Source organism: Pavona decussata, unplaced genomic scaffold, assembly GCF_977016875.1.
Source record: "Pavona decussata unplaced genomic scaffold, jaPavDecu1.1 SCAFFOLD_155, whole genome shotgun sequence".
NCBI lineage: Eukaryota > Metazoa > Cnidaria > Anthozoa > Scleractinia > Agariciidae > Pavona > Pavona decussata.
The window spans coordinates 4,700,001-4,725,651 of NW_028145567.1; the positions used below are offsets into that span (position 1 = coordinate 4,700,001).

Consider the following 25,651-nt stretch of genomic DNA (forward strand, 5'->3'; position numbering starts at 1 on the left):
CCCTAATATACTCTTCTTTTCTAACAGGAAAGCGATCACGTGACTAATGTCATAAGACAGCTTATTGTCCTTAAAAGTGTTAAGGATAATTAATAAAATCTTTCTATCGGACCATTTTCGATTCACTGTCACTCGAATAAGCCATTTCTCTTGTCAAAGCCTTAAGCCAGTCCTTGTAACTACTTGAGAGGCGATCGTGTCACGATTTGATTTCGGCATGATTCTCTTTGAGCGTCTGATAATTATCATGATGGTGATAATGATTAATGATGTGGAACATGAAGGTATCAACAATGATGAGCTGGCCATTGGGTTTAGTTAATAACGGCCATCAAATGCAGAAAATTGTCTTTTTTGGAACTGCACATACCTTACGAAAAGCGCTATTACTTAAAAGACACCCTTGTCTTCAGATATTCGGAGAATGTGCGGTCCAGGGTGAGTTCGTTGCAGCGTTGGTAAATTGTACATGTCTCCAGTTATCGAAATCTTAGAATATTGCCTTTAGCGATGCTCGCTTCATATGTCTAAATATCACATCTACTACTTAAGGAGCAGATTCTTGCCTACTGCAGATCCTTATATATTTGCTTCGCTCCCGGGTCAGTGTTTGATAGCTTTAATAATCTCTTTTGGTGAGAATGGTCGGGGAAGTTTTCGCGAAGCTGTCATATGTCATTCTGGGAACATGTGGATCCGATTTTTGTTCATTAAAAAATCATAATGGAGCTTCTGTTTATCTTGACATGCACCAGATATTTTGGGAAACTATTTGTCTTCCTTGTTTATACGTCAATATCGTATACAATTGGGCATGATTTCATTAAGCCGAAGACGCATCTTGGACAAAATTTTAATCAGTTTATGAGTTAAAATGACATCGGAAAAATCTGAGGCTTAAATCTGGAAATTCGCGCGGGTTGGCCACTAAGTATCGGATGTTGTCTTTATAGTGCCTACAGGATAATGACTTGAGTATCTAAATTGATAGTAAATAACAACAGATGCTTATTGGGGAATTGTGCTTGCCCAACACAAAGAAGAAGACTTATTTAAGACAAGGCTTAGAGGTTTTGACCGGAATCGATTCAAAGTAAAATCTACTTTTACTTTGACAAACTTTTTATCGATTTCAGCTTTTGAGAGCAGATACACCCTCAATCAATGGGAACAATGCCGGTGAATTCATTCTATTTACAGTCTATTTATATCAACAATTTAAGGTAAATTATGCTTCATATCCAGATTTGAATACAGTAAAAGAAACTTCGTTTAACGCTCAAGAAAAACCTTTATACCGACTCTGAAAGAAATGCTAGGTGAGGAATCGGTACCTTGATGATCCAATGGATATTTCTGATTATATTTCAATATTTAAGATAGTAAGATTTCCACCAGGCGTTTGAATGTGACAATAACTAGACGTTGTGTTCATGCACGGAACGGCAACAATCAGTTTGATATCAGCAGAATTCTTCAGTAAGACACCTCATACCTCTAAACAAACGGAGTTTCCTCTGGCGTGCATTTGTGTGTCTAGTATAAATCTTAATTTAGCCTGACACTTTTTAAACGGAAAAATGGTTGAATAAATGTGAGGTTACAGATTACGGTATGGTTGCATGACATTTCCAAATGTTCAGTTCGAGTATCACACTGTACTCAGTGCCGTAGTCGCTCGGTGGCTTGCTTGTTTTGTTGATGTACATGCACATGCTCTTCTAAGATGGAGTCAGTTATTCTAAGATGCAGTCTGCCTGAGAGGTATTTTCAAGCGGTCGTTCAGAAGAACTCTTTACCACGGCCTCAAATTTGGAGTAATAAACAATCAAAAGATGAATTTTGGACTGAGAAATAACCTTTTACTTCCTAAATTCTTTTAAGTGAGCAATGGACTGTCATTTCGGTTATGTTTAATCTGCATTGGAAAAACGGTTTTGTTTTATGTTTTCTCTTAAAAACAACTCCAACTCGGCGTTTACGCTTATATACCCTAATACGCTCCCTTTTTTTTTTATACAGGAAAACCATCACGAGACTAATGTCATAAGGCAGCTTATTGTGCTTAAAAGTGTTAAGGATGATAAATACTTTCTATCGGCCTACTTTTGATTCACCTTCACTCGCGATCGAATAAGCTGTTTATCTCGTCAAAGCCTTAAGCCAGGCGTTTTAACTACTTGAGACGGCGATCGAGTCACGATTAGATTTCGGCATGATTCTCTTTAAGCGTCTGATAATGATCATGATGATGATAATGATAATAATGATGTGGAACATGAAGATATCAACAATGATGAACTGGCCATTGGGTTTAGTTAATAACGGCCATCAAATGCAGAAAATTGCCCTTTTTGGAACTGCACATATCGCACGAAAAGCGCTATTACTTAAAAGCCACCCTTGTCTTCAAATATTCAGAGACTGTCTGGTGTTAGGTGAGTTTGTTGCAGCGTTGGTAAATTGTACATGTCTCCAGTTATCCAAATCTTAGGATGTTGCCTTCAGCGATGCTCGCTCCTCATGTCTAAATATTACATCTACTACTTAAGGAGAAGAGTCCTACCTACAGCAAATCCTTATTTGCTCCGTTCCCGGGTCAGTTTTTGATAGCTTTAATAACCTCTTTTGGTGAGAGTGGTCGAGGAAGTGTTCGTGAAGATGTTATATGTCATTGTGGGAACAAGTGGGTAGATGTGTTTGCTATGATAAGTTTGATCACTGAGAATCATAATGGAGCTTCTGTTTCTGTTGACATGCACCAGACATTTTGGGAAACTGTTTGTCCTCCTTATTTATACGTCAATAACCTATACAATTGACAATACTTTCATTAAGACGTGGTTGCGTCTTAAGCAAACTTTTGTGGGGTAAATTTTTAGTCAGTTTATGAGTTAAAGACGTCGAAAAAAAATCTTAGGCTTAAATCTAGAAATATCGCGCAGGAAATTATAGGCCACTAAGTATCGGATGTTGTCTTTATAGTGCCTACAGGATATTGACTTATCTAAATTGATAATAAATAACAACAAATTTATTGGGAAATTGTGCTTGCCCAACACAAAGGAGAAGTCTAAGTTAAGACAAGGCCAAGAGGTTTTGACCGGAATCGATTCGAGTTAAAATCTACTTTGACTTTGACAAACTTTTTATCGATTTCAGCTTTCGAGAGCGAATATACCCTTAATCAATAGAGACAATGTCGGTGAATTGATTCTATTTACATTCTATTTCTGTCTACAATTTTAATGAAAATTATGCTTCATATTCAGATTTGATTACTCTGAAATAAATGCCAGATGAGGAATCGGTGCCTTGATGATTCAATGGATATTTCCGATTCTATTTCAATGTTTAAGATAGTAACATTTCCACCAGACGTTTGAATGTGAGAACAATTAGAAGTTGTATTCATACACGGAACGGCATCAATCAGTTTCACATGAAAATTCTTTAATAAGGTACCTTGTTCTTCTAAACAACGGAGTTTCCTCTGGCGCGCATTTGCGTGTCTACTGATAAATCTTAATTCCGCAATCAGCCTGACACGTTTAACTGAATTATGTGAGAGCATAATAAGTAGAAACCACGTTTCCAGTTCCTGTTCGCCTAAGAACTTGTCATTTGACCATTTCACGTTGGTTTTCCCGCCGAGGACGTCTAAGAAATGCATTAATATTTTTCATGGCACAGAGGCATTATTTTGCTCATTTAATCTTTACTTTCTTTGTGTTTGGCGTCCGTTGTCATTACCTTCGTGTTTGCGTAAGGTTCCTCACGGACTGGCTTGCAAAGTAGATTCAGTGAAAATACGAATAACTCGCCAAAGTCGCTTCCCGTCCTTAGAGCCAGAATACAGTAAAACAGCCAGTAACGGCATAGGTTTAGGTTTTTATTATTTACATTTCTTGAGGAAGTTCTAACATGAAATCAACAGCAAACTACATGGATAGATATGTTTGGTCTCCTAAGTGACGCCGCTGGAAATGTCTAAAATACAGTGACAATCAAACACCCTTAATCATATATCTGCAGCTAAAGTTTTTTATACATCAGAGGTTTTTGAAGGTATACATGTTTAATAGTAATTACAGCGTGAATACTAATATCTCATATGGCTCACCAGTAAATTTTCTCCGTTTCTGATTGGTTTAAATTGACCACGTGACGTGGCAGTGATCATCCGCGGAGAGACACAGAGTGTCCATATCAGGCGAAAATGCCCGGATTGATAGTACTCGTCGTTAAAAGGGCGTCGATTTATTCTAGCAATTCATTAACAAACAGGTTGCTTTCATTGCATTTTCATCCTTTATGTTGTTCATTCGCCTTTTTAATTTCAAACTTAAATTTGCCTTTAACGTCCACTTGACGAGCTTAGAATACACCTTTCGCTGTTCATTACGAGAAAATACGCATCCATTTGCGTAAAATGGCGACCAATTGCGCGATTACACATTCATTAGCGCCAAACAACGAACATTTGCGCTTAACTCAGATTCAAAAACGATTTTTGCATTTTTATCAACATTCAAAAACACTTTTGGGCATTCTTATGCGTCATTCGACATACAAAAGAGAAAAATATACTTTCATTTGCGCCAATATTCAAGCCATTAACACCATCTTGAAAGTCAATAGAGGTAATAGACAAACATTAACGTGTATAAACCATTTATTAACATTTTTATCACACTGTTTGAAATTCAATAGCATTCCTGGACGGCATTAGTGTGGATAAGACAAATATTAATGCGCTTGTACAAACAATTGAGCGTTCTTTAGATTCAATATACAAAAATCAATTTTCAATTGAACAGTACAATTTCAAAACATTATTTTGTTCTCAATTTTAGTTTACCCTTTAATAAGCTCTCTATTCAAACATCTTGGCAGATAGGTCTGCACGAAGCGGTACCATTGCGCACTTTTAGCTTCGTGGCATTTTGCCAGAGGTCAGGAAACCCTTACGAAGTGAATGAACTGTACAAAATTTTCTGATGCTTTTATCCCATTCTGCACTTGACAAACAGGCTACGTAACCTTTGTCAAGTGCAGAATGGGATAAAAGCATCAGAAAATTTCGTGTACATCCCACTGTCAATGCAAAAGTCTTGTAAATTAGGTATTGTTCAATTGAAAATCGATTTTTGTATATTGAATCTAAAGAACGCTCAATTGTTTGTACAAGCGCATTAATAGTTGTCTTATCTACACTAATGCCGTCCAGGAATGCTATTGAATTTCAAACAGTGTGATAAAAATGTTAATAAATGGTTTATACACGTTAATGTTTGTCTATTACCTCTATTGACTTTCAAGATGGTGTTAATGACTTGAATATTGGCGCAAATGAAAGTATATTTTTCTCTTTTGTATGTCGAATGACGCATAAGAATGCCCAAAAGTGTTTTTGAATGTTGATAAAAATGCAAAAATCGTTTTTGAATCTGAGTTAAGCGCAAATGTTCGTTGTTTGGCGCTAATGAATGTGTATTCGCGCAATTGGTCGCCATTTTACGCAAATGGATGCGTATTTTCTCGTAATGAACAGCAAAAGGTGTATTAACCTTGCACAGAGTAAACAGTCGAAATTCAGACCATTGACTGCAAAGTTAGGTTTCTTCTTTTCTTTTCCAGTTATAAATTAAACGTAAAGAAACATTGAACGTTAAGAAAAACAGTTTTTGGCCTCTACCCTCCGTGACTGTCTGCAAAAATGTTTTTAAACACGAGTCCAAAAGACCACGAAATATTTTATTTATTTAATTGCCAAAAGGTGATTAAAGTCTAGAAGAAATTTGCATGCTATTTTACAGTCCTTCACTCTCCCACTTTTTTATTCCTCGTCGCATTATTTTTTTGTCTGAATTCGACTATACGTTTTCCTTTTACTGGGCCCGTTTCTTAAATGTCCCGATAACTGAAAATTATTTTTTTTGCCGATACCCCGAACGGAAAGACATTTGTTATTTTTAAGTTCAGTGTCAGATATATTCATAGATTTAGGTAACACATACGCTCGTTTTAACAAAAAATTCTTGCTTTGCAGTTAAAGGAAACAAAATAAGTACTTATTTACCCAAAAGATTATCGGGTCTTACGCAAAATGTGCATCATGCCGACCCTATTCTCGGAAAGAGAGTCACTGACAAAGTTTATAACGGCGTTTATTATTCCACTATTATGTCATTTCACCAAATAAGGTCAAGAGAACGCGCAAAATATGAGACCGTAATACACTGTAGTGTCCCGGTTTGACCGGTTTACAACAGAGCGAATACGGACGGAAAAGGCAGAAAAAAGGAGCAACAATGTCCGGACTGGACGAAGAATAGTTTTTGAAACGATGCAGACTCGAAAACAAGTTTCACTTGTCATTTATCTTTTCATTTTATCTAATCAAATTAAAGACATTTAACTGGCTTTCTGTGTTGTTTACATCATTCGTACGCGCCATATACCGATGGACAGTTGATGCCGGGTGCATTTGAAAACTGTTACCAAAACAGAGAAGCCAAAATAACAAAATCTTTTTGTAGTGGAATAATAAATCTCTTATTCGATGGTTTTACATATAATACTCGCGGACATTTTGCTCATTGCTCGTATTTTTCCTCGCCCCTTCGGGGCTCGGAAAAATACTACGCAACTCGCAAAATATCCGCGCGTATTATATGTAAAACCATCGAATAAGATATATGTATATACTATCAATAAAATTTAAGTTATCCTTTGAACGGTACCACATGTACAAGACTTATGCTATCCTTGCACGGCAAGCTTTTCTACAATTTTTACCTGCCCGTGGGTAAAGGGAGAACAAGTGTTTGTTGATGTCTTTGAAAGGCTATGTATATTATGTTGCTCACTTCAACGAGCTTTCATTGGTTGCAGCAGTATAGTAGTAGTCTTTTACAAACGACAGAGCAATCTTCTTTATGAAGCAACTCTCTCCTTAAATGTCATAAATTGGCTTGAAGCGTGCACTCTATTTTTTGAACGAGACTTGCTGCAGAAAAATGTTTCAAACTTTTTCATAGCCAAAGTTGCCCTAATATAAATTACGGTTAAGGAAACGTGCTGTTTTATCCTGACGCGAATGTGCTGCCCTTTTTTTTTACAACGGAAACTTACCGAGGAAAAATCTCAAAACTTTTAAAAATTATACATTAAAAATAGCAGTATTAAAAAATGATCATAACTTTTTTTCTGTGTTAAACAAACGACTAAAAACCACAACAACTTCGGCAGTATTTTCTTTTCAGTCTTATATTATTTCTGTCAGTTAAATTGTTATTTTCGATTTCTTATGGAAGACAAAATTCTTTAGCGATGCTTTAAATACTTTTCCAACAGAACATTCATCTGCTGGCAAATCACACTTACCTTCGGCAAATGATGACTTTGCAACGATCTAAAAAAGGATGACTTTTAGCTTAAGACAACGGCTCGGCCAACAGTCATGTCGTTGTTTTTGGTATCTTTTGACTATGGATCCTGAGCGAGTGTAGCTTCGAAAAGTGTAGTGGCAGGTGTAGATGAGTCAATAAAGGGATTTAGTTTATTGATCGATAAGAAGTTTCTTATTCCCATAACCTGGTATGTAATAAGGTAGGCCTGTCAAGGTAGACCTGTTAATCTATCGGACGATGTCAGGGTTTGGCTAATTACAGAAAGATCAAGCGTAGGTTTTATTTTGTCTAAGTAACTACGGGATATTAATTTCCTGTATTTGCTGTTGGCCACCATAATTGTTGTGCACGTTTTCTATATATAAACTTATGGATTCCTTTCTAAAAACTTGCGACGTTTGGAGTAAACAAGATGCTTAATCCCCTCATTGTTGAGGTTTTATTCGACTTGTTGCTAATTGCACCAACTTGTTATTATTACAACTCACGATAGGCAGGATAATTAAAAATGGCAACAGCTGCAATATCGGGAAGCTTTAGTAAATTGCAACCGCATACATCACTTTTAAAACAATGATTAATTTCGACTTTTTAACTTCTTGTCCTTGCAGTTCATCATTAGGGTTGTAACTCAACTACGCCGGCAACGGCAACGAAAACGTTACCTTTTCACATTGTGTTAATTTGCCGACGACGTCAAAGAAATGCAATAAAATTCTTAGCGCTTGCGCAGAGCCGCTGCTGTTGTTCACTGTAGCTCAGTTTCACCTAGCTCGAGTAGAATTTAAACGTTCGGGTGGGTTTTACTGCTTGTTTGTTTGTTTGTTTTTCACTGGTCGAATCCTCCAATTTTTCTCTGTCATCCCAATTTACACGAGGAGTTAAAATATCTAAAATACAGTGAGGTACTCAAATTATTAAAATGCTTGAGGAAAAGTAGAATATGTAGTTCAAGTTTTTTGCTTTAATAATCAAACACACTCAATCATATATCTGCAGCTAAAGTTTTTTTTTTATTCATAGGCGGTGTTTGAAGCTTCACATGTTTAATAGTAATTACAGCGTGAATACAAATATCTCATATGGTTTACCACTAAACTTTCTCCGGGTCTGATTGGTTTAAATTGATCACGTGACGTGACAGTGATCATCCGTGGAGAGACACAGAGTGTCCATATCAAGCGAAAATGCCCGGATTGATAGTATTCTTTCTGAAACAAATGTCGATTTATTCTAGTAATTCATTAAAAAACAGGTTGCTTTCCTTGCATTTTCACCCTTTATGTTGTTCATTCGTCTGTTTAATTTCAAACTTTAATTTGCCTTAAACGTCAACTTGATGAGCTCAGAATATTAACCTTGCGCAGAGAAAACAGCTGAAATTCAGACCATTGACGGCAAAGTTAGGTTTCTTCTCTTATTTTCCAGTTATAAATAAATCGTAAAGAACATCGAATGCTAAGAAAAATAGTTATTGGCCTCTATCGTTGGTGACTGTTTGCATAAATGTTTTCACGCACGAGTCTAAAAGATCACGGAGTATTTTAATTATTCAATGGCTTAAAGGTGATTAAAGTATAGAAGAAATTTACATGCTATTTTGACGTCTTTCACTTTTCCACTTTTTATCCCTTGTCGGATTATTATTTTTTGGTTCCTAAGTCGACTTATTTATGCAATTTTCTTTTACTAGGGCCTGTTTCTCAAATGCCCCGTTAACAGAAAGTTGTTTTTCGTGCATAAAACCCCGAGCGGAAAGGAAATTGTTATTTTTAAGCAAAATGTCAGATATATTCATAATTTTAGGCAACATTAAGCAAGTTTTAACTAATAATTCGTGCTTAAATCGGTTGAAACAATAAAAAATAAGTTCTTATTTACCCAAAAGCTTTTCGGGTCTTTCGCAAAAGGGGCTTCACGTCGACCCTATTCTCAGAAAGAGCGCCGTTAACTATTGACAAAATTTATGACGGATACTTTGAATAAAATTTATGTTAATCTTTGACTGATACCACAAGGTTTAAGCTACCCGGCATGGCAAGGTTTTCAACAATTTGAACTTGCTCGTGTGTCAAAGGTGAACAAGCGGTTGTTGATGACTTTCACAAAGCTATGTATATTTGCTCACATCAATGAGTTTTTCTTGGTCGCGGTAGCAGTACCAGTCTTTTGAAAATGACAGAGCAATTTTCGCTATCAAGCAACTTTGTCCATTAATCGGCGTGAAACGTGCATTCTATTTTTTGAACAAGACACGATAGCAAAAAAATTTTTCCAAACTTTTACATAGTCAAAGTTGTCATTGATAACATAAATACCGGTCATGGAAACGTGCTGTTCAATCCTGAGACGACTGTTGTGCCATCTTTTTATTTATTATTATTTTTTTACAACAGAAACTTACCGAGGGAAAACCGTGTTTAAACTTACGACTTAAAACCATAACAACTCAGTATTGTCTTCAAGAGCCTTATAATGTCTGTCTTTTAAATTACCGGTAGTATTTTCGATTTCGTTTGGACGGCAAATTCTCTAGAGATATTTAAAACGCCTTGACAACAAGAAAGAACATTCATCTACTGGGAAATCACACTCACCTTCGACAAATGATGACTTAGCAATGATCCAATAGAGGATGATTTTTAGCTTAAGACAACTGCTCAGCCAACAGTCGTGTCGTCGTTTCTTTGGTAACTTGGCAGTGGATAAGTGAGTGTAGTTTCGAAAAGTGTAGTTGATATGAGTTACTAAAGGGATATAGATTATTGGCAAATTAGAAACGGAACTTGTTTCTTATTGGTCATAACCTAGTGAGTAATAAGGTATACCTGAATTTTCAATTTTCAATGATCAAAACATGTCAGAAGTCCATGTATAAGTGGGACTTATTATTATTTTGTCTAAGTAACTATGTACGGGACATTAATTTCCTGTATTTGTTGTTTACGTATAGTAGGTTGCTACAATTCCATGAAGCATCCATTCGGCTTATTGCAAATTGCTCTAACTTGTGACTACAACTTACGATACTCGGAGGATTTTTAAAAATGGCAACAGCAGCGATGTCAGGAAACTTAAGAAGCTGCCGCCGGATAAATCAACAACGATTAATTTCGACTTCATAACCTCTTGACGTTGTGTCTCATCACTGATTAGGGATCTTACGAAGCCACGACGGCAACGGCAACGAAAACGTCAGCTAGAAATATATACCCACATTAATTATCTGGTTTATTTTGTGATAATCCTAAAGCGTTTTTCCGGTCCCATGTAGCAGATCATCTGGGAACATAATTCGCAGAAACCGCGATGGTGTTCAAGTTCTCCTGGAACGTCAAAGAAATGCATAAAGATTTTTCTTGCACCTGCGGAGGCGTTGTTATGCTGATTTAATATATATTTTTTCTTTCTCTCTAGCGTCCGTTGCTGTCGCCATCGCGTGTGTGCTTAAAGTTCGAATTCGTTTGGTAACTAGACCTTCCTGCAAAAGTCGGGTACCAGAGCAAAGAAACAGGGCAAGGAGGGAAGCAAAAATCTGCAGAATTAAAAACCTCCGATTTATTTTGTTATTGACAAAATATGATTGTATACTAACTACAACGGATCAATCCTGTCACTTAGCTTACATCAGTTATGTACGTAAGATTGCCACTCGCAATAAGTATTTCGGGTTAACTTAATGATGACATGCGCACTTGTTTTGACACACTGGTGTTGTTCACGGTAGCTCAGTTTCAACTAGCTTACGTAGAATTTAAGCGTTCGCGTGAGTTTCCTGCGTATTTCGCTTTTTCACCGGGCGAAACTCTAATTTTTCTCTGTCATCCCAATTTACACGAGGAGTTAGAACCTTTTTAAAAACTTAAGAAAGGTAAAACCTGATAAAGCGATTCTTTGACAGAGCAATCCTTGGTGGTACTGATCCTTTATTATAAAACCCACAATTAAAATACATGTTCTTGGATTTTGGTGCAGCACTCTTATTGGTTTAGAATAAGAAGTAAGAAAACTTTAGCTTCAAGAGATCAACCAACACAATTTTTCTTTTTTATGACAAGTGCTAACAAGTGAACCAGAATCATCATGGTTGAACATTTGATTGAACAGGTCCGGGGATACTCGCTCCTTTCTTACACTGCGAATGATTAACGAGCGTGCAAGCTCCCCTCTAACTTCTGACAACCTTAAAACTAAGACAGAACTGTAACTAGCCTAGCCAATACCCCTTCCTTTTGCGGCAAGCCTGCTTGAACCCTTGATCCAACCAATAATTGAAATCATCAGCATGTATATGCTATCTTTAAATAAGGGTCCCCATTGGTTTAGTTCTAATTAGGTTAACTAGCTACATTACCATGCAGTATGACGTCAACAGTTGCTCAAAAAGTGTTGATTTCCTTCCACGGTTTCCATCACGAAGCTTGGCAAGCTTGATAACAATGTCGAATAAAATTACAATTCACTTAAAACACATTTCTATTTCTTTGCTTTGGTTAAAAACTGTCAACCAGGTCACTCAACAACAGGACCCTTCAAGTGCTGACGATTATACTGTTCCAGCTGCAGTGGCCTCCCTAGCCTCGGACAGCAAGCGGGACTGGTTGCGGAGGTAATGGCCTGGTGTCTTCCTCAGTGTGACGTGTAAAGACCAGAGTAGCGAAAAGTTTTCTACGAAATTCGCTATTAAGTTGGAAATAAACGCAGGGGTTGATGGAACTGTTGGCATCGGCTATCCAGGTTATAACCAACTGGACTTCCGTCGCAAATGGGTGTACTTGATCAGGCCGGACGAAACAAAAGTAGTGATTGACGAAAACTGGAAACCAGCACAGCACAAACACCACACTATTTTTGTCGGATAACTTTTTTTTTAACAGGGGAAGTCATGAAGTTTAATGGTGATTGCTTTGATATTAAAAAAAAAAAAAAAAAAAAAAAGGAAAAAGGTACGAATATTAACGATCAGTGCGGTTCGTTTACACCAATTAAATACTTCTATATATAATTTTTTTTGTTTACATCAATTGAAGACATGATTTTTCATAAATATAACAAAGTTTCTGCTGGTTTGTATTTGCACATCTGCTTTTGATTTGACCCTCGTCCACAGGAAAATACTTATCATATTGTTCTTATTATCACACCCGCCCCTCTTGGCTTAGGGGAAATACTGTAAACCGGGTTACCCAATAAAAGGACCTTCCAAATACTGTCGATTATGCTGTTCCAGTTGAAGTGGCCTCCCTCGAACAACAAGCGGGACTGGTTGCAGTGGTAATGGCCTGGGCGCCACATCAGAGTGACAGACCAGGGTAGCGAAAAGCTTCTTGCGAAATTCGCTGTTAAGTACGACATAAAGGCAGGGGTTAATGGCACTGTTGGCATGGGATAACCAAGTAAAAATCACCTCCACTTCCTTTGGTAATAAGTGTATTTGATCATGTCTCACGTACCAAAAGTAGTGATTGACGTATATTGGAAACCAGCACAGCGCAAAAACCACACACACGGTCACCAACAAACGCGCCACCTTGCGCTTAGATTTTTCAGCGTTGGCCCGGTTGCTATCAGACACGTTTCCTGGAATTTGACGCAAGCATAATTTACGACAAATTAAGGAGTAATTGGTACCTGCTACACAAAGGGGCAAGACGTACAGCGTGATGAAAACAACGATATGGAAGGTTTTCAACACGCCATAAGTTTCCTCGTAAGTGTGGTCATTTGGATCTTCCCATTGCCACACCTGCTTACAAGTATACGCGTCGGTGATGGGATCAAATACCACATGAAACAAGAAAACATATGGGATCATCAGAACAAAAGATAAGACCCAAATGGTTGCTGACAAAATTTTCGGTTTTCGGAACAACTTTTCTCTCAAGGGATAGAAGATGGCGTAAAGTCTATCAAATGAAATAAACATCATCGTAAAGACAGTCGCTGCAATGGAAATCGGGATGGCATAGGTCAAAACTTTACATGTGACGGTAGCCAATGCTCCTCCAAACCATACAAAACCACGGTAAAAATGGAAAATGGTATAAGGCATCACTGTGAAAGTTAAAAGGAGATCTGCAACGGCCATGTTGGCGATGAAGAGGTTTGTTGCGCTCCTTGACGAAGATTTCTTTAAAACCACAAACAAACCGAAGGAATTGCCAAAGAGAGCAACCAGAAAGATCACTACATATGCTGCCGTCATGTCAATAACAAAAGGGAACTGAAGCACCGGACGTTTTTGGGGCGACGGCGACGTCTACAAACGAGCCAGCCTAGGTAAGAGGGCGCCGTCGTTCCCGCCAAAATCCAAACTTAAGCAAAGAGGTGTTTTTGCGACGGCAACCCTTTCGAAAACTTCCTCGAAAGCTTGAGAAAACCTCTGTGAAAAATGTCTTTTCGTGAAACAAGAGAGATGCTGTCCGGCTAACATATGATGGTAAAATAATTTCTGATGAAGAATTCTTGGTCGTGTGGGAGAGCTGCCGTTCCAAGAACCCAGAATTTCCAAACAGTTCGTATGCAAGATTTGATCTTGAAGACATCAACGAAGCCGAATGTTTGGCAGAGTTCAGAGTGGATTATCGATCTTGTTCAATCTTTCCTGGATTGACTCCCAGATTTTGCCACGGTCTGCAGGACTGCCTTTCTTGAACTGAAACAATTCGCTAGCAATCATTTCATGCAACAGGAGAATGTCGTGGTTATCTGTCCATTCCATTACAGGTTGTTTTTGGTAGCCATCTTCACGCTAGAGGCTTAAAAGTTCAAAAAATGACTGTAAATACTTGACGATTGTTCGTACAAGCACCAAAACGATAGAAGAATATTTTAAACATCGATAAGTACAAAACATTGAGGGCAAAATGATATAAAGGAACAAAAATCTTAAAGGCGAAACTCACGTTTTACACGCGACGTCAAAATAAGCAAAACAAAGTCGGCGCCGAGTCGCGACGGCTGACCATGTCGACCGGAAACGTGGATCGGAAGTAAAATTGACTTCCGGTCGCCGTCGCCCCGTAGAAAACGTCTGGTGCTTAAGTTCCCTAAAATTTGTTGAAACGACGCCAGATTGCGATGGTGCGACCGTGAAGTTTTGAATGTGGTCAGTGTGCGTGGTGTTTGTTCCTAACAAAAAATAAAATAAAATAAAATAATAAAAAAGATATTTAATTAAGGAGGAAACCAAGCTCAACGTAGATGATTTCAGTACAGTCCTCAAACTAAACAATTATAAAGAAAAAGAAACCAACAAGGAGAAACAAAAAAGTTAAAAAGGTGCACAAAACGCCTTTTGGTAGACGACGCAATACCTTATAGTATTAATTAAACAGATTATTCCAATGTTGAAATAAGAGCATTAATTACCATTTGCTGTAGTTACACAGGTGAAATTCTTAGTCATGAGAAAGAGCTCTGCCATGTCTGATCTTAGAACCTGTGTAAACAAAAGAATTCCTCTCAATTTTAGAGCAAAATATTAAATTATTATTATATAATTTATTGGGTTAGTAAATTTTTGTTGCCACCAAGTTCTTGTCGTACTCTTCTTTAGCAGCGTTCGTTTGAAGTAGCATAAATTGGTTAAGAGGAAATTGGAAGATTCTGTTGCGATAGAAGCATTTTGAACAATCGCAATGTTTTCTTCAGATTAAGATAAAAGGCGCCATGTAAACGAGTGTTTTAATATCTACTTTTTTTTTTCAGGAAAAGGATCAGGTGACTAATGTCATAAGACAGCTTATTGCGCTTAAAGGATGATAAGAAATTTCTATCTGCCCAATTTTGATTCATTGTCATGTTTTGTTAAAGCTATCTCGAAATTCAAACTGTTTTTTCTTGTAAAAGCCTTAATCCAGGCTCTGCAACAATCAATCGAGTCCGATTAGATTCCGGCATGATCCTCTTTAAAATTCTGATCATGATGATGATGATGATGATGTTGATGATGATGATGATAATAATAATAATAATAATAATAATAATAATAATAATAATAATAATAATAATAATAATGATAGAAGTGTTTAACATGAAGATATCAACAATGCTAGTGGTGATCGGGGCATTGAGTTTTAATCAATAAGAGCGTGGCAAAGAACGCCAGCGAGACATCAAGATCCATCAAATGCATGCGAGAAATTTGCCCTTTTTGGAAATGCACATGTCTTACTAGAAGCACATGTCTAGAAGCGCTATTATAATAATTTCATCGGGCATTGCGGCGTATTTTGCGGGCTAAATTGAAGAATTCAGCGGGCTAAAATATATTTTAGCCCCCTGCTCTGAGCCAATAAGAAAGAAGAAAATAACGTAGCCAGCCAATCAGAACTGGAAGCCATTCAACTGTTCGCGCCGTTTTCTTATTTGTTTGACTGGAAGCGCCAACATCTGCAAAAAGATTCTTTTGAGCTACAAAATCGATGGAAAACCTAACGAAGAAGCAAATTCTCAGTCGTCTGAGCTAGATGAAGAGGACTTTAAAACAGAAACTCGGGGGCGATGGTGGAAATAATGCCTGTAATAGCTCCACGGCCGGAGGCGAAGTAATTGTAACTTGTCTTCTTTGAGTGAAACCAGCTCAGTTAAGCAATTGCACAATTAATTTTAACAGTCGTAAGAGACTATTTCTTCGCTGTTTACAAAATCCTGTTATTTTCTTTTTGAAAACTTAGAAGCAAACATTCTTTTGACAAAATTTGCGGTGTTCTGCCAAAGTTTTACGTTTTTGTGACAACGAAAGCTTTTTTACAATAAAATAAACGCCGACGCGATTCCGGCAGCGTTCACAGAAGATATCGCGATCCCTTACTGTACTGTCTTTGATTCCTTTTGTGAATGCCCTCTGAAACTATCATAATAGTAATAGAGTTGATGTTCTTGGGCGTAAATATGTTTTTGGCACTTCTCAGAACTCATTTTAGCTCTCGCCTGCGGCTCGGGCTAAAATGAGCCTGAGTCGGGCCAAAAACATATTTACGCCCGCGAACATCAACTCTATTGTTATGTTCTACCCTTGTCCTCAGATATTCGGAGTATCTCCGGTACAGGGTAGGTTCGTTGCAGCGTTGTTAAATTATTCCCAGTTATCCAAATCTCAGGGTGCCTTTAGCGTTGCTCGCTTCTTGGTTACTTACTTACTTAGTTACTTACTTTACTTTATCCGTCCGGGGGTGTCGCGGGAAGGTGAAGCTTTCGATCAGTCGCAAGTCTGAAGGCTATAACGAGGGGGATGGTGTGTATCCTCACGCTGTCTTTGACGCCCTACAGCAAACCCCTTTTTTGCTTCGTTCATGGGTCAGTTTTTGATAGCTTTAACAATCTCTTTTGGTGAGAGTGGTCGAGGAAGTGTTCGTGAAGCTGTGATATGTCATTGTGGGAACAAGTGGGTAGATGTGTTTTGTTCATTGAAAATCATAATGGAGCTTCCGTTTTTGTTGACAGGCACCAGACATTTTTGGAAACTATTTGTCTTCCTTGTTTATACCCTATACAATCGAAAATTTTCATTAAGTCGAGCCGGAGGGCGCATCTTGAGCATGAACAAACGTTTGTGGGGTAAATGTGTACGTAATCATTTTATGAGTTTTAATTACATTTTCTTCAGAGTGAAGGACATCGGAAAAATCTGACAGAGGCTTAAATCTGTAAATTCGTGCAGATTATTGGCCACTAATTATATCGTTTGTTCCGTTTATAGTGCTGCCAGGTATTGATTTACCTTAATTTATAGTTCGTAACAATATATTTATTGGGGAATTATTCTTGCCCAACACAAAGGATAAGACTAAAAAGACAGGCCTTGAAGCTTGGAGCCGGAATCGCATCAAAGTAAAATCTACTTTTATTTAGACAACTTTTACTGTCAATTTCAGCTTTTGAAAGCAGATACGCCCTCAATCAATGGGAACAATGCTGATGAATGGATTCTATTTATCCTACGATTTTAAGGAAAATTATGCTTTATTCAGATTTCATTACAGTTAAATCAATTTTAATTAACAAACACAAAAAAACCTTTTATACCGACTATGAAATGAATGCCAGGTGAGGAATCGGTACCTTGATGATTCAACGGGGATATTTATTTTGTTTCAATATTAAGGATATTAACAAATAAATCGAGAAAGACATTAAAACCAGACTTTTTAATGTGAGAATGACTAAACGATGTATTCGTACACGCAATGGCATAAATCAGTTTCACATGTACTCAGTACAAAGACGAAATTCGACAATGACGGAGGTACTTCGTGCCTCTAACGGAGTTCCCTCTCGCGTACATTACCTCTCCCGTGTTGAAGGTCTCTGGGTCGAACCCCACTTGGGCTAAAAGCAGATACTTTTAAAAAATCCTAAGAAAGTAAGTATTTGAGCAAACGCCATGTGGTCGTTTGTAACCATGGCAACGCACTTTTGACATCTATATTTTCAAAAAAAGGAAAATCCCCTTTTAAAATAAAGAAAAGTTGCTTGTTTCGCTCGTGTGTTATTTGAAAAGCTAGACGATCACCAGCCGCATAAACTCCTTGTATACTGAAAATCAATAATTTGTTCTTGTTTGATTTGGCCTTTGCGAGATTTCACGCGTTATGACAGTTTCCCCGCCAATTCGTGTCAAACCGACTCACGGACCTACGTTGTTTTTTGAAAGGTGATTGTTGACGGCAATGCTTCCATTGAAAAAAGTCAATTTACATAATCATCTAAAAATAATCGATTTTTTTTTTCGATTGTCATTTCCCGCGCAAAGAAAAAGAAGAGACGTCGCTTGAGGACGTGTAGAGTAAACAGATGAAATTAAGACTCTTGACGAAAAAGCTAGTTTCTTTTTATGTATAATGCCCATAACCTACTGTGCAATAAGCTAAAGCTGAATTTGCAATCTATCGGACCATATCAGAAGTCCATAAGTATGCTTAATAATAGAAAGATCAAGCGTACTATTTTTGGTATAAGATAGTACGGGACATTCATTTCCTGTATTTTGTGTTGGCCACCAGAATTGCTGTGCACAATTTTTGGGCTCCTTTCTGAAAATTATCGCCGTTTGTATTAAACATGAGGCTTAATCCCTTAATTCCCGGAAGGTAGAATGTGTTGCTACAATTCCATGAAACATCGGCTAATTGCAAATTGCGCCACCTTGTTCAAATTGTTCCTCCTATCGTGAGTTGTAATAGTATTACAACTCGCGATACTCAGGATTATTAAAAACCGATCACTAATTTCGCCTGAGAAATTATTTTGAACCAAACGCTGCAATCTTAGCATATCGCCAATGCTGACAGTGAGTTTGGGCAATGTATTATAGTGCGCGCGCATAAATGGTAAATGGGCAGATTTCACGCATGTACCCATTGCCAGTCCTCACCCTTGAATGCATGAGAGAGAACAATCCCTAAAACTTGGAGAAAAATAGGTAAAGCTACTACTGATGAAGAAAATGGATAAATATACGTGCTTACGATGTGATATATTCAATGCCGTGCCAGTGTCTATCATTGCTTCTGTGATAACATTGACTGTCATTTCTTTTGATCGTTTCTGTGCCATTTTCTTCCCTCTAAGCCAGGCCTTGTTCCATAAGCACAAAACCATCACAGCGATAATTTGGCTCATTTCCTTGACTACCATGGCGCCAAACTTGCTGCTCTTCCAAGTTTTCCAGGGTGGTGGACGATATTATTGTTACCAGGTGTGGCCATGGGATAAAGACGTACTTGGAAGAAACATTTCTCACCCTGAAGATATTCCATGTGATCGCTTTTGTCCTTTTGTATGCTCTTCCACTGTTGATAATTGCAGTGGTTAACAGCCTCATTGCGCAACGAATATGGTTTCACAAGTCGCCTGGAAATACAGTCAGTTTTAACAGAAGCCCGGTTGAAGTCACAAGACAGAGGACCGTCAAAATGGTGGTCGCCATTGTCGTTGTTTTCGCATTGTGTTGGCTGCCCACCTACGTGAATCACTACTTGATGTTTTCTCAGCCAGTTGTCTGGAATGCGATCCCCATCGTGGTAGCGCATTTGATGTTTTGGGTATCGCATGCGAATAGTGCAATAAATCCACTCCTCTATATCGCTTGCAATAAAAACTTTCGTTACGCGTTTCTGAACGCCACGATCGCTCTCTTCGCATCTCTTATCCGTGCTGTTGGCACGTGCACGGCCTACATTATGGAGGAGCGATCAACATCAGACGCCGCACAGCAGCAAAACGATTTACCGAGACAGCACGGTGGATTTCGTGTGGCACCCGTGACATGGAAACCACCAAAGACCCCAGGTGTTCGAAATGGCACCGGGAAGACCCTGAAACCAGACTGTAATCCTTTCAAACTGTAAATGGTTTGAACCCTTGAGTCATGTCATAAGTACGTAAATGATATAGCTATCTGGGTGAGTGTAGTCCTGAGAAGGACTGTTTGAGGTGACATTGACCGACGTTTAGACAACCCAAGCGGAAGTCATCTTCCGCTCAGTTTGTCGATGTCACCTCAAACAGTCCTACTCAGGACTACACATCACCCGGATGATCATAATATACGTACTTATGTAACCCTTTTATTGCTTTTTTATGACATTGATGGCGGTCATTATGCCTGATTATACGTGTGTGACTGGTTAATAGTCGTAACACATGTACTGTTAGAGGGCACCACGCTCAAAGGGGGTTACATACGACATTTCTGGTGAAATTGCTAGTCGCAATATTTGAGGTGATAAAGACAATAATCTTTCTTTTACATGAAGTTTGCATGGCTAGTTCAGTAGTTCTTATCTCAGTTTTTTTTATCGGCCCTTGTGGCGTTTAGTGGATAGGTGTAGATGAAAGTTTATTGGAAAAAAAAATAAACGGAACCTACTTTCTTTTGGTAATGCCGGCACCTGTGACCTATCGTGTAATAAGCTAGACCTAAGTTTTTAATATCCATGACAGTTATAACGCATAGTGACATGCCATAAGCTTGCTGTTAACCTTGCTTTTTCGGGTTTGAGCTTTCAGTGGGATATATTAACCTATAATCATTTTTGTTCGAGGCTTCCGTCAATCCGTCCATACTGCTGCACGTTTTTTTTAAGTAAGCGTTTACGACATAAAGCAAATGACATGAAAACTGCTTGGCCTTTCTTTATTGGTCGTTTTACCATTCTATAACTCAGAAAACTGAATAGTTTTTCGTTAACCACTGACGTTAGAATTCTTTGCTAGAATCTTATGTACTTATTGATCCCTTAGAGAAAACACAAAACCGACTCTAATGAGTACCTTCTTCTGAAAACGTGATTGCCTAATCTCTGTATTTGCGCACATAACATTCGTTTGCTGCAATTTGCCTGTCGCTACTACAGTAGCCTCTTCCAACTTGTGGTAGCGTGTTACTACAACTTTCGATAGAAGGGTATTATGAAAAAGCCAACAACTGCGATGAAAAAAAGCGAAACGTGTCGAAAACCAAGTTATACTTATTGCCAAGCTAAAGGTAACAATTACTGCTCAGTTCTGAATAACCAAACGTATTAAAACACACGCTTCTGCCACCCGGACTCCCGTGGGAGCTACCTGTAGTGGTTTATTTAGGCTTTTAAAAATGGTAAACCTATTATCAGAGGTTGCACCATCTGCCACGTAACTGAGCTTTTAACTGACTGCCCCCCAAAAATCATTACTCTGTTTCACATACTCTTGAAACTCTTGTGATTAGTTGATCCCGAATTGTCCTCACTGCAAGGGTGGGGTGCAGGAGCCAAAATAATATCAAAACAATAAAACCATAAAGGTTTAATAAACAACCTCATTTATTCCCTCTCTACGATACTTTCTTAGTTTAGGGTGTTTTAAAATTGTCTTCCTTTAGCACATGTGGGGTTCGAACAAGAGACCTTCAACACGGGAGAGCTACATGTATCCCTTGCACGAAAGAGATCTGACTTCTGGTTACTTTAACCTGTCCAAATGTACTATTTGATCATTGCTTTGACACCCATTTACAATATTTTTGCGCTTATCCCCCCAATCCCCTCCCCCCCCCCCCCCCCCCAAAAAAAAATACTAATAAAATATAACCTGCGAACTATCGAGTTCGGAACACACTCAAACGCTTCTCCATCGTATTTTCTTATGGTTCTCTTCTCACCAAAATAAAAAAGTACGAGGACTATACATCTATTTTACGGTCAGGTTATTGGATAGTGAACATCGGTCTGCCAAAGTTTTACCAAGCATTTGATAGAAAAAAAGAAATTTTCTCTGCGCCATGGCCAGGTCTCGAACTCCCGAATGTTTTGACTGGGCGATACCTAGAGGTCTGGGGTGGGTGACTGACACGAATAATACAGAATACGACAAAAAGGAAAGGGTATTATGAGCAGCGACGTTCGATTGCTTAGTTTACGAAATGTTGCTAATTAGAGAGTTAAAACCATCTCTCAATGTCCAATCGGACTCAATTCAAGCTAAACTATTTACGTGACATTATATATTCAGACATTATGTTAAGTTTTTGGTGAACTATTTCTGACATTGACTTCATTTATTTCTATCACTTCGAACTTGACAATGGCGTCATGACGACCCCGAAACGTTGTTCGGTTTTATCGTTTATTTTTACTTGTCTATGTATAACCAAACCTTTACTTACAATGTAATACGAAAATTAAAAATTCCCACAGGGATCCAATTTTTGAAAAAATAAATTAAAAAGAAAATGGGCTGTCAACATCGCATTGCCATTGCAACCTGTAATAATGGGGAAATCAATATCATTACATCAAATTTTGCCAGAAAAATTTTTAACAGGGAAAGCCACGAAGTTTAATGGTGTTTGCTTTGATATTACAATAAAGTACGAATATTAACACTCAGCACTGGTCGTTTATGTTCTCCTTCGCTAGCTCCCACCCAGCCCCACCCAGGCTGAAGAGGTGAAGAGTTTGATCCAACAACTTTGATTAAATATATTGTAATAATGGTATGAACGTACGTTCTTTAAATAACGTTTTTACTATTGATTTAGTTCTTATTATGTTACCTACTTAGATGACAACTAAAGAACCATCAGTGGCTACAACTGAAGCTGCTGGTTTGTTCAGGTGCTTCGAGTTTCCTGCCGCTGAGTAAACTGTAAGCATGGCGCTCACACCGATATAAACAGGAGTGGATATGGACGTGGTATCTACATCAATTAGTCTTCCAGGCCTAATTGCTTTCACAAAAAAGCCCATACGTTTATGTTTTATGTTTTCTCTTAAAAAATACGCCAACTCGGCGTATACTCTTATATACCCTATTATTAAATTCTCAGCCTCGGATATTGCATTTCTAGCGTTCTGATTGGTTCACTAAATCTCGGTTATCAGCTCATATACCGTAGTTTGACCTTATATGGAAAACGAATGCCCCAGGTGTCACTAAGCTAAATTTTTTTTTCAGCGGGAAGCAAAAGTTTCTTCAGAAAAATGTAGAAAAAAAAAGGAAAAGAAAGAAATTCCAAACAATGCCATCTCAATATAACAACAATAAAAGCCACAAAGTTCGGTATGACACTATTTAATGGTACGTATCTCCGAAGTTTCCTTCAAAATCTTCAAAATTGCAAGATTTTACAATTTTTTAGATCACATAACAACAATAATATAAACAACTGGTTACCTTCAAAAATTTCAGGATGGCTTGCAAATCCTGGCGGTAAGAGGTTAAAACCAATCGAAGAAATTTCTCAGGAAGAGCTTTATGCCTGCCTTTATGTTTTTACGAATTTACGAGGACTTGAGATGGTTCATCTATGAAATCCGTACGAGCGGCGGCCAAAATGTTCGTTTCCGTCGCTCGGCACCACTCAGCAAAACATTTGCACTAATGTGCACAGCTCTTACGCTTCTCAAATAAGCTTGAAGTTTAAAAACTTGCACTGAATGCTTGTCTCAGTGAGGTTGTACCTCGTACACTTGGACTTGCCTGAAGTGTTTTAAATCGTCCGCGAGGAATTCAGTTCAGCATGAAAAAAGCCGACCTTGCCCTGATCTCTTCCTTCGCTCGGCACCACACAGCAGAACATTTGCTCAAATGTGCACAACTATTACGCTTCTCGGTGAGCTTGAACTCCAAAAGCACTTGAATGCTAGTCTCAGAAAGGTTATAATTCGTACATTTAAACGTTTCTTGAATTTTAGATGTCCGACTGTGTCCGATTTTCTTCGCTTTCGATTTTTCATTCAACTCCGTTTGCAAAGAGCTGCGCGTGTCATGTGATCATTAGGTTTCGCGCGCTTTGGTCGGAGGTTGCCTCAATATCCGGTCGTTTTAATTTGACAGAAATTTTTTCTTAAAATATAAAAATTCAGTAAACTTCAACAGCAATGTCTAAACGCGGAGAATTTAATAAAACAATTATTCCATTCGCGCTTGTTGGATATGAGATTAGTTATAGCCAACTCGGCGCTTCGCGCCTCGTTGGCTATTTACCATCTCATATCCAACTCGCGCTCATGGAATAATTGTTAAATATACTTTTCTTTTTCTACAGGAAACCGATCACGTGACTAATGTCATAAACATACATCAATTGAAGACATGATTTTCATAAATAACATAGTTTCTGTTGGTTCAGTTTGTATTTGCACATTTGCTTGTGATTTGACCCTCGTCCACAGGAAAATACTTATCACATTGTTATTATTATCACACCCGCCCCTCTTGGCTTGGGGGAAATACTGTCAACCGGGTTACTCAATAACAGGACCCTCCACGTGTTGAAGATTATGCTGTTCCAGTTGCAGTGGCCTCCCTCGGACAACAAGCGGGACTGGTTGTGGTGGTAATGGCCTGGGCACGACCTCAGGATGACAGACCAGGGTAGCGTAAAGCTTTCTGCGAAATTCGCTGTTAAGTAGAACATAAAGGCAGGGGTTGATGGCACTGTTGGCATGGGCTAACCAGCTAAAAACGACTTGAGCTTCTGCTGGTAATAAGTGCAATTGATCAGGACGCACGTACCAAAAGTAGTGATTCACATAGACTGGAAACCGGCACACAGCAAACACCACGCATATAATAAACAATAAACGCACCACCTAGCGCTTGGATTTTTCAGCGTTGGCCCGGTTGCTATCTGACACGTTTCCTGGTAATTGACGCAACCACAATTTACGACAAATTAAGGAGTAATTGATACCTGTCACACAAAGGGGCAAGACGTACACCGTGATGAAAACAACGATGTGGAAGGTTTTCAACACGCGATAAGTTTCCTCGAGGGTAAGATCATTTAGGTCTGCTCATTGCCACACCTGCACACAATAATACGTACCCTCAGCAGCAATGTATTCCACTTGAAACAAGAAAACATATGGGATCATCAGCACAATAGATAAGACCCAAATGATTGCTGACAAGATTTTTGGTTTTCGGAACAACTTCTCTCTCAAGGGATAGACGATGGCGTAAAATCTATCAAATGAAATAAACATCATCGTAAAGACAGTCGCTGCTATGGAAATCGGGATAGCATAGAACAAGGCTTTACATGTGATGTTACCCAACACTCCTCCAACCCATCTAGTATTACGGTAAAAGAAGGCAATGGTAAAAGGCACCACTGTGAAAGTTAAAAGGAGATCTGCAACGGCCATGTTGGCGATGAAGAGGTTTGTTGCCCTCCTAGACGAAGATTTCTTCAATACTACAAACAAACCAAAGGAATTGCCAAAGAGAGCAACGAGAAAGATCACTACATATGCTGCCGTCATGACAATAATGAACTTTCTTTAAATGCCGTCGGATTGCGATGGTGCGACGGTGAACGTTGTGTTTCTCCCTAACAAAAAAATAGATAAAATAACTATAATTTATTATCTAAGACATAAGCCACACTTATCACAGACGACTTTCAGTAAGGTCGTCAAAATAAAACAATAAAAAAGAAAGCAAACAAACCATTAAAAAATGAAACGGCCAACAAACAGAAACTAAAAAGATAAAAAAGGTCCATAACGCACTTCTCAATACATTACTCAATACTTACTTTGTAATATTAATAAAACAGATACTTCTACTGTTGAAACGAAAGCACAAGAATAGAACCATTACCAGTTGCTCCAGTTACATAGGTGACATTCTTGGTTATATTAAGGAGGTCTGTCATCTCTGATATAAGAACAAAAGAATTCAACTTAATTTAAGAGCGAATTAATATTAAATATGTCACTAATGTATTAGGTTTTGTTGAC

At 38.2% G+C, this 25,651-nt stretch overlaps 2 protein-coding genes, 1 long non-coding RNA gene and 2 pseudogenes across 3 annotated transcripts in view; 1 reads left to right on the forward strand and 4 right to left on the reverse strand.

Annotated features, from left to right (window-relative positions):
• The window catches only part of LOC146465985 (orexin receptor type 2-like), a 19,645-nt gene extending 11,919 nt beyond the window's left edge, over positions 1-7,726 (reverse strand). Inside the window, exon 1 of the mRNA XM_085128037.1 lies at positions 7,390-7,726. The gene's annotated coding sequence lies outside the window, so the exon portion shown is untranslated. The remainder of the gene's footprint in view (positions 1-7,389) is intronic.
• A 4,671-nt stretch (positions 7,727-12,397) lies between these two features.
• On the reverse strand, positions 12,398-13,620 carry LOC146465988 (neuropeptide SIFamide receptor-like). The gene has a single exon (XM_085128097.1). It carries the CDS (start codon positions 13,618-13,620, stop codon positions 12,598-12,600), a length of 1,023 nt encoding a protein of 340 aa, XP_084984223.1. The 3' UTR covers positions 12,398-12,597.
• Positions 13,621-14,508: 888 nt separating this feature from the next.
• LOC146465989 (uncharacterized) lies at positions 14,509-16,829 on the reverse strand. Its single transcript, XR_014868219.1, has 3 exons — positions 16,572-16,829; positions 14,787-14,856; positions 14,509-14,546 (listed from the first exon to the last, which is right to left on the reverse strand). It is a non-coding gene; the product is annotated as an uncharacterized LOC146465989 (long non-coding RNA).
• Positions 16,830-18,864: 2,035 nt separating this feature from the next.
• On the forward strand, positions 18,865-19,768 carry LOC146465990 (substance-P receptor-like; annotated as a pseudogene).
• Positions 19,769-24,003: 4,235 nt separating this feature from the next.
• LOC146465991 (orexin receptor type 2-like) lies at positions 24,004-25,171 on the reverse strand (annotated as a pseudogene).
• Between the last annotated feature and the right edge of the window lie 480 nt (positions 25,172-25,651).

Bases quoted from the DNA above. Each gene is read 5' to 3' on its own strand.
- LOC146465988 (XM_085128097.1), bottom strand. From the start codon at position 13,620: ATGACGGCAGCATATGTAGTGATCTTTCTGGTTGCTCTCTTTGGCAAT.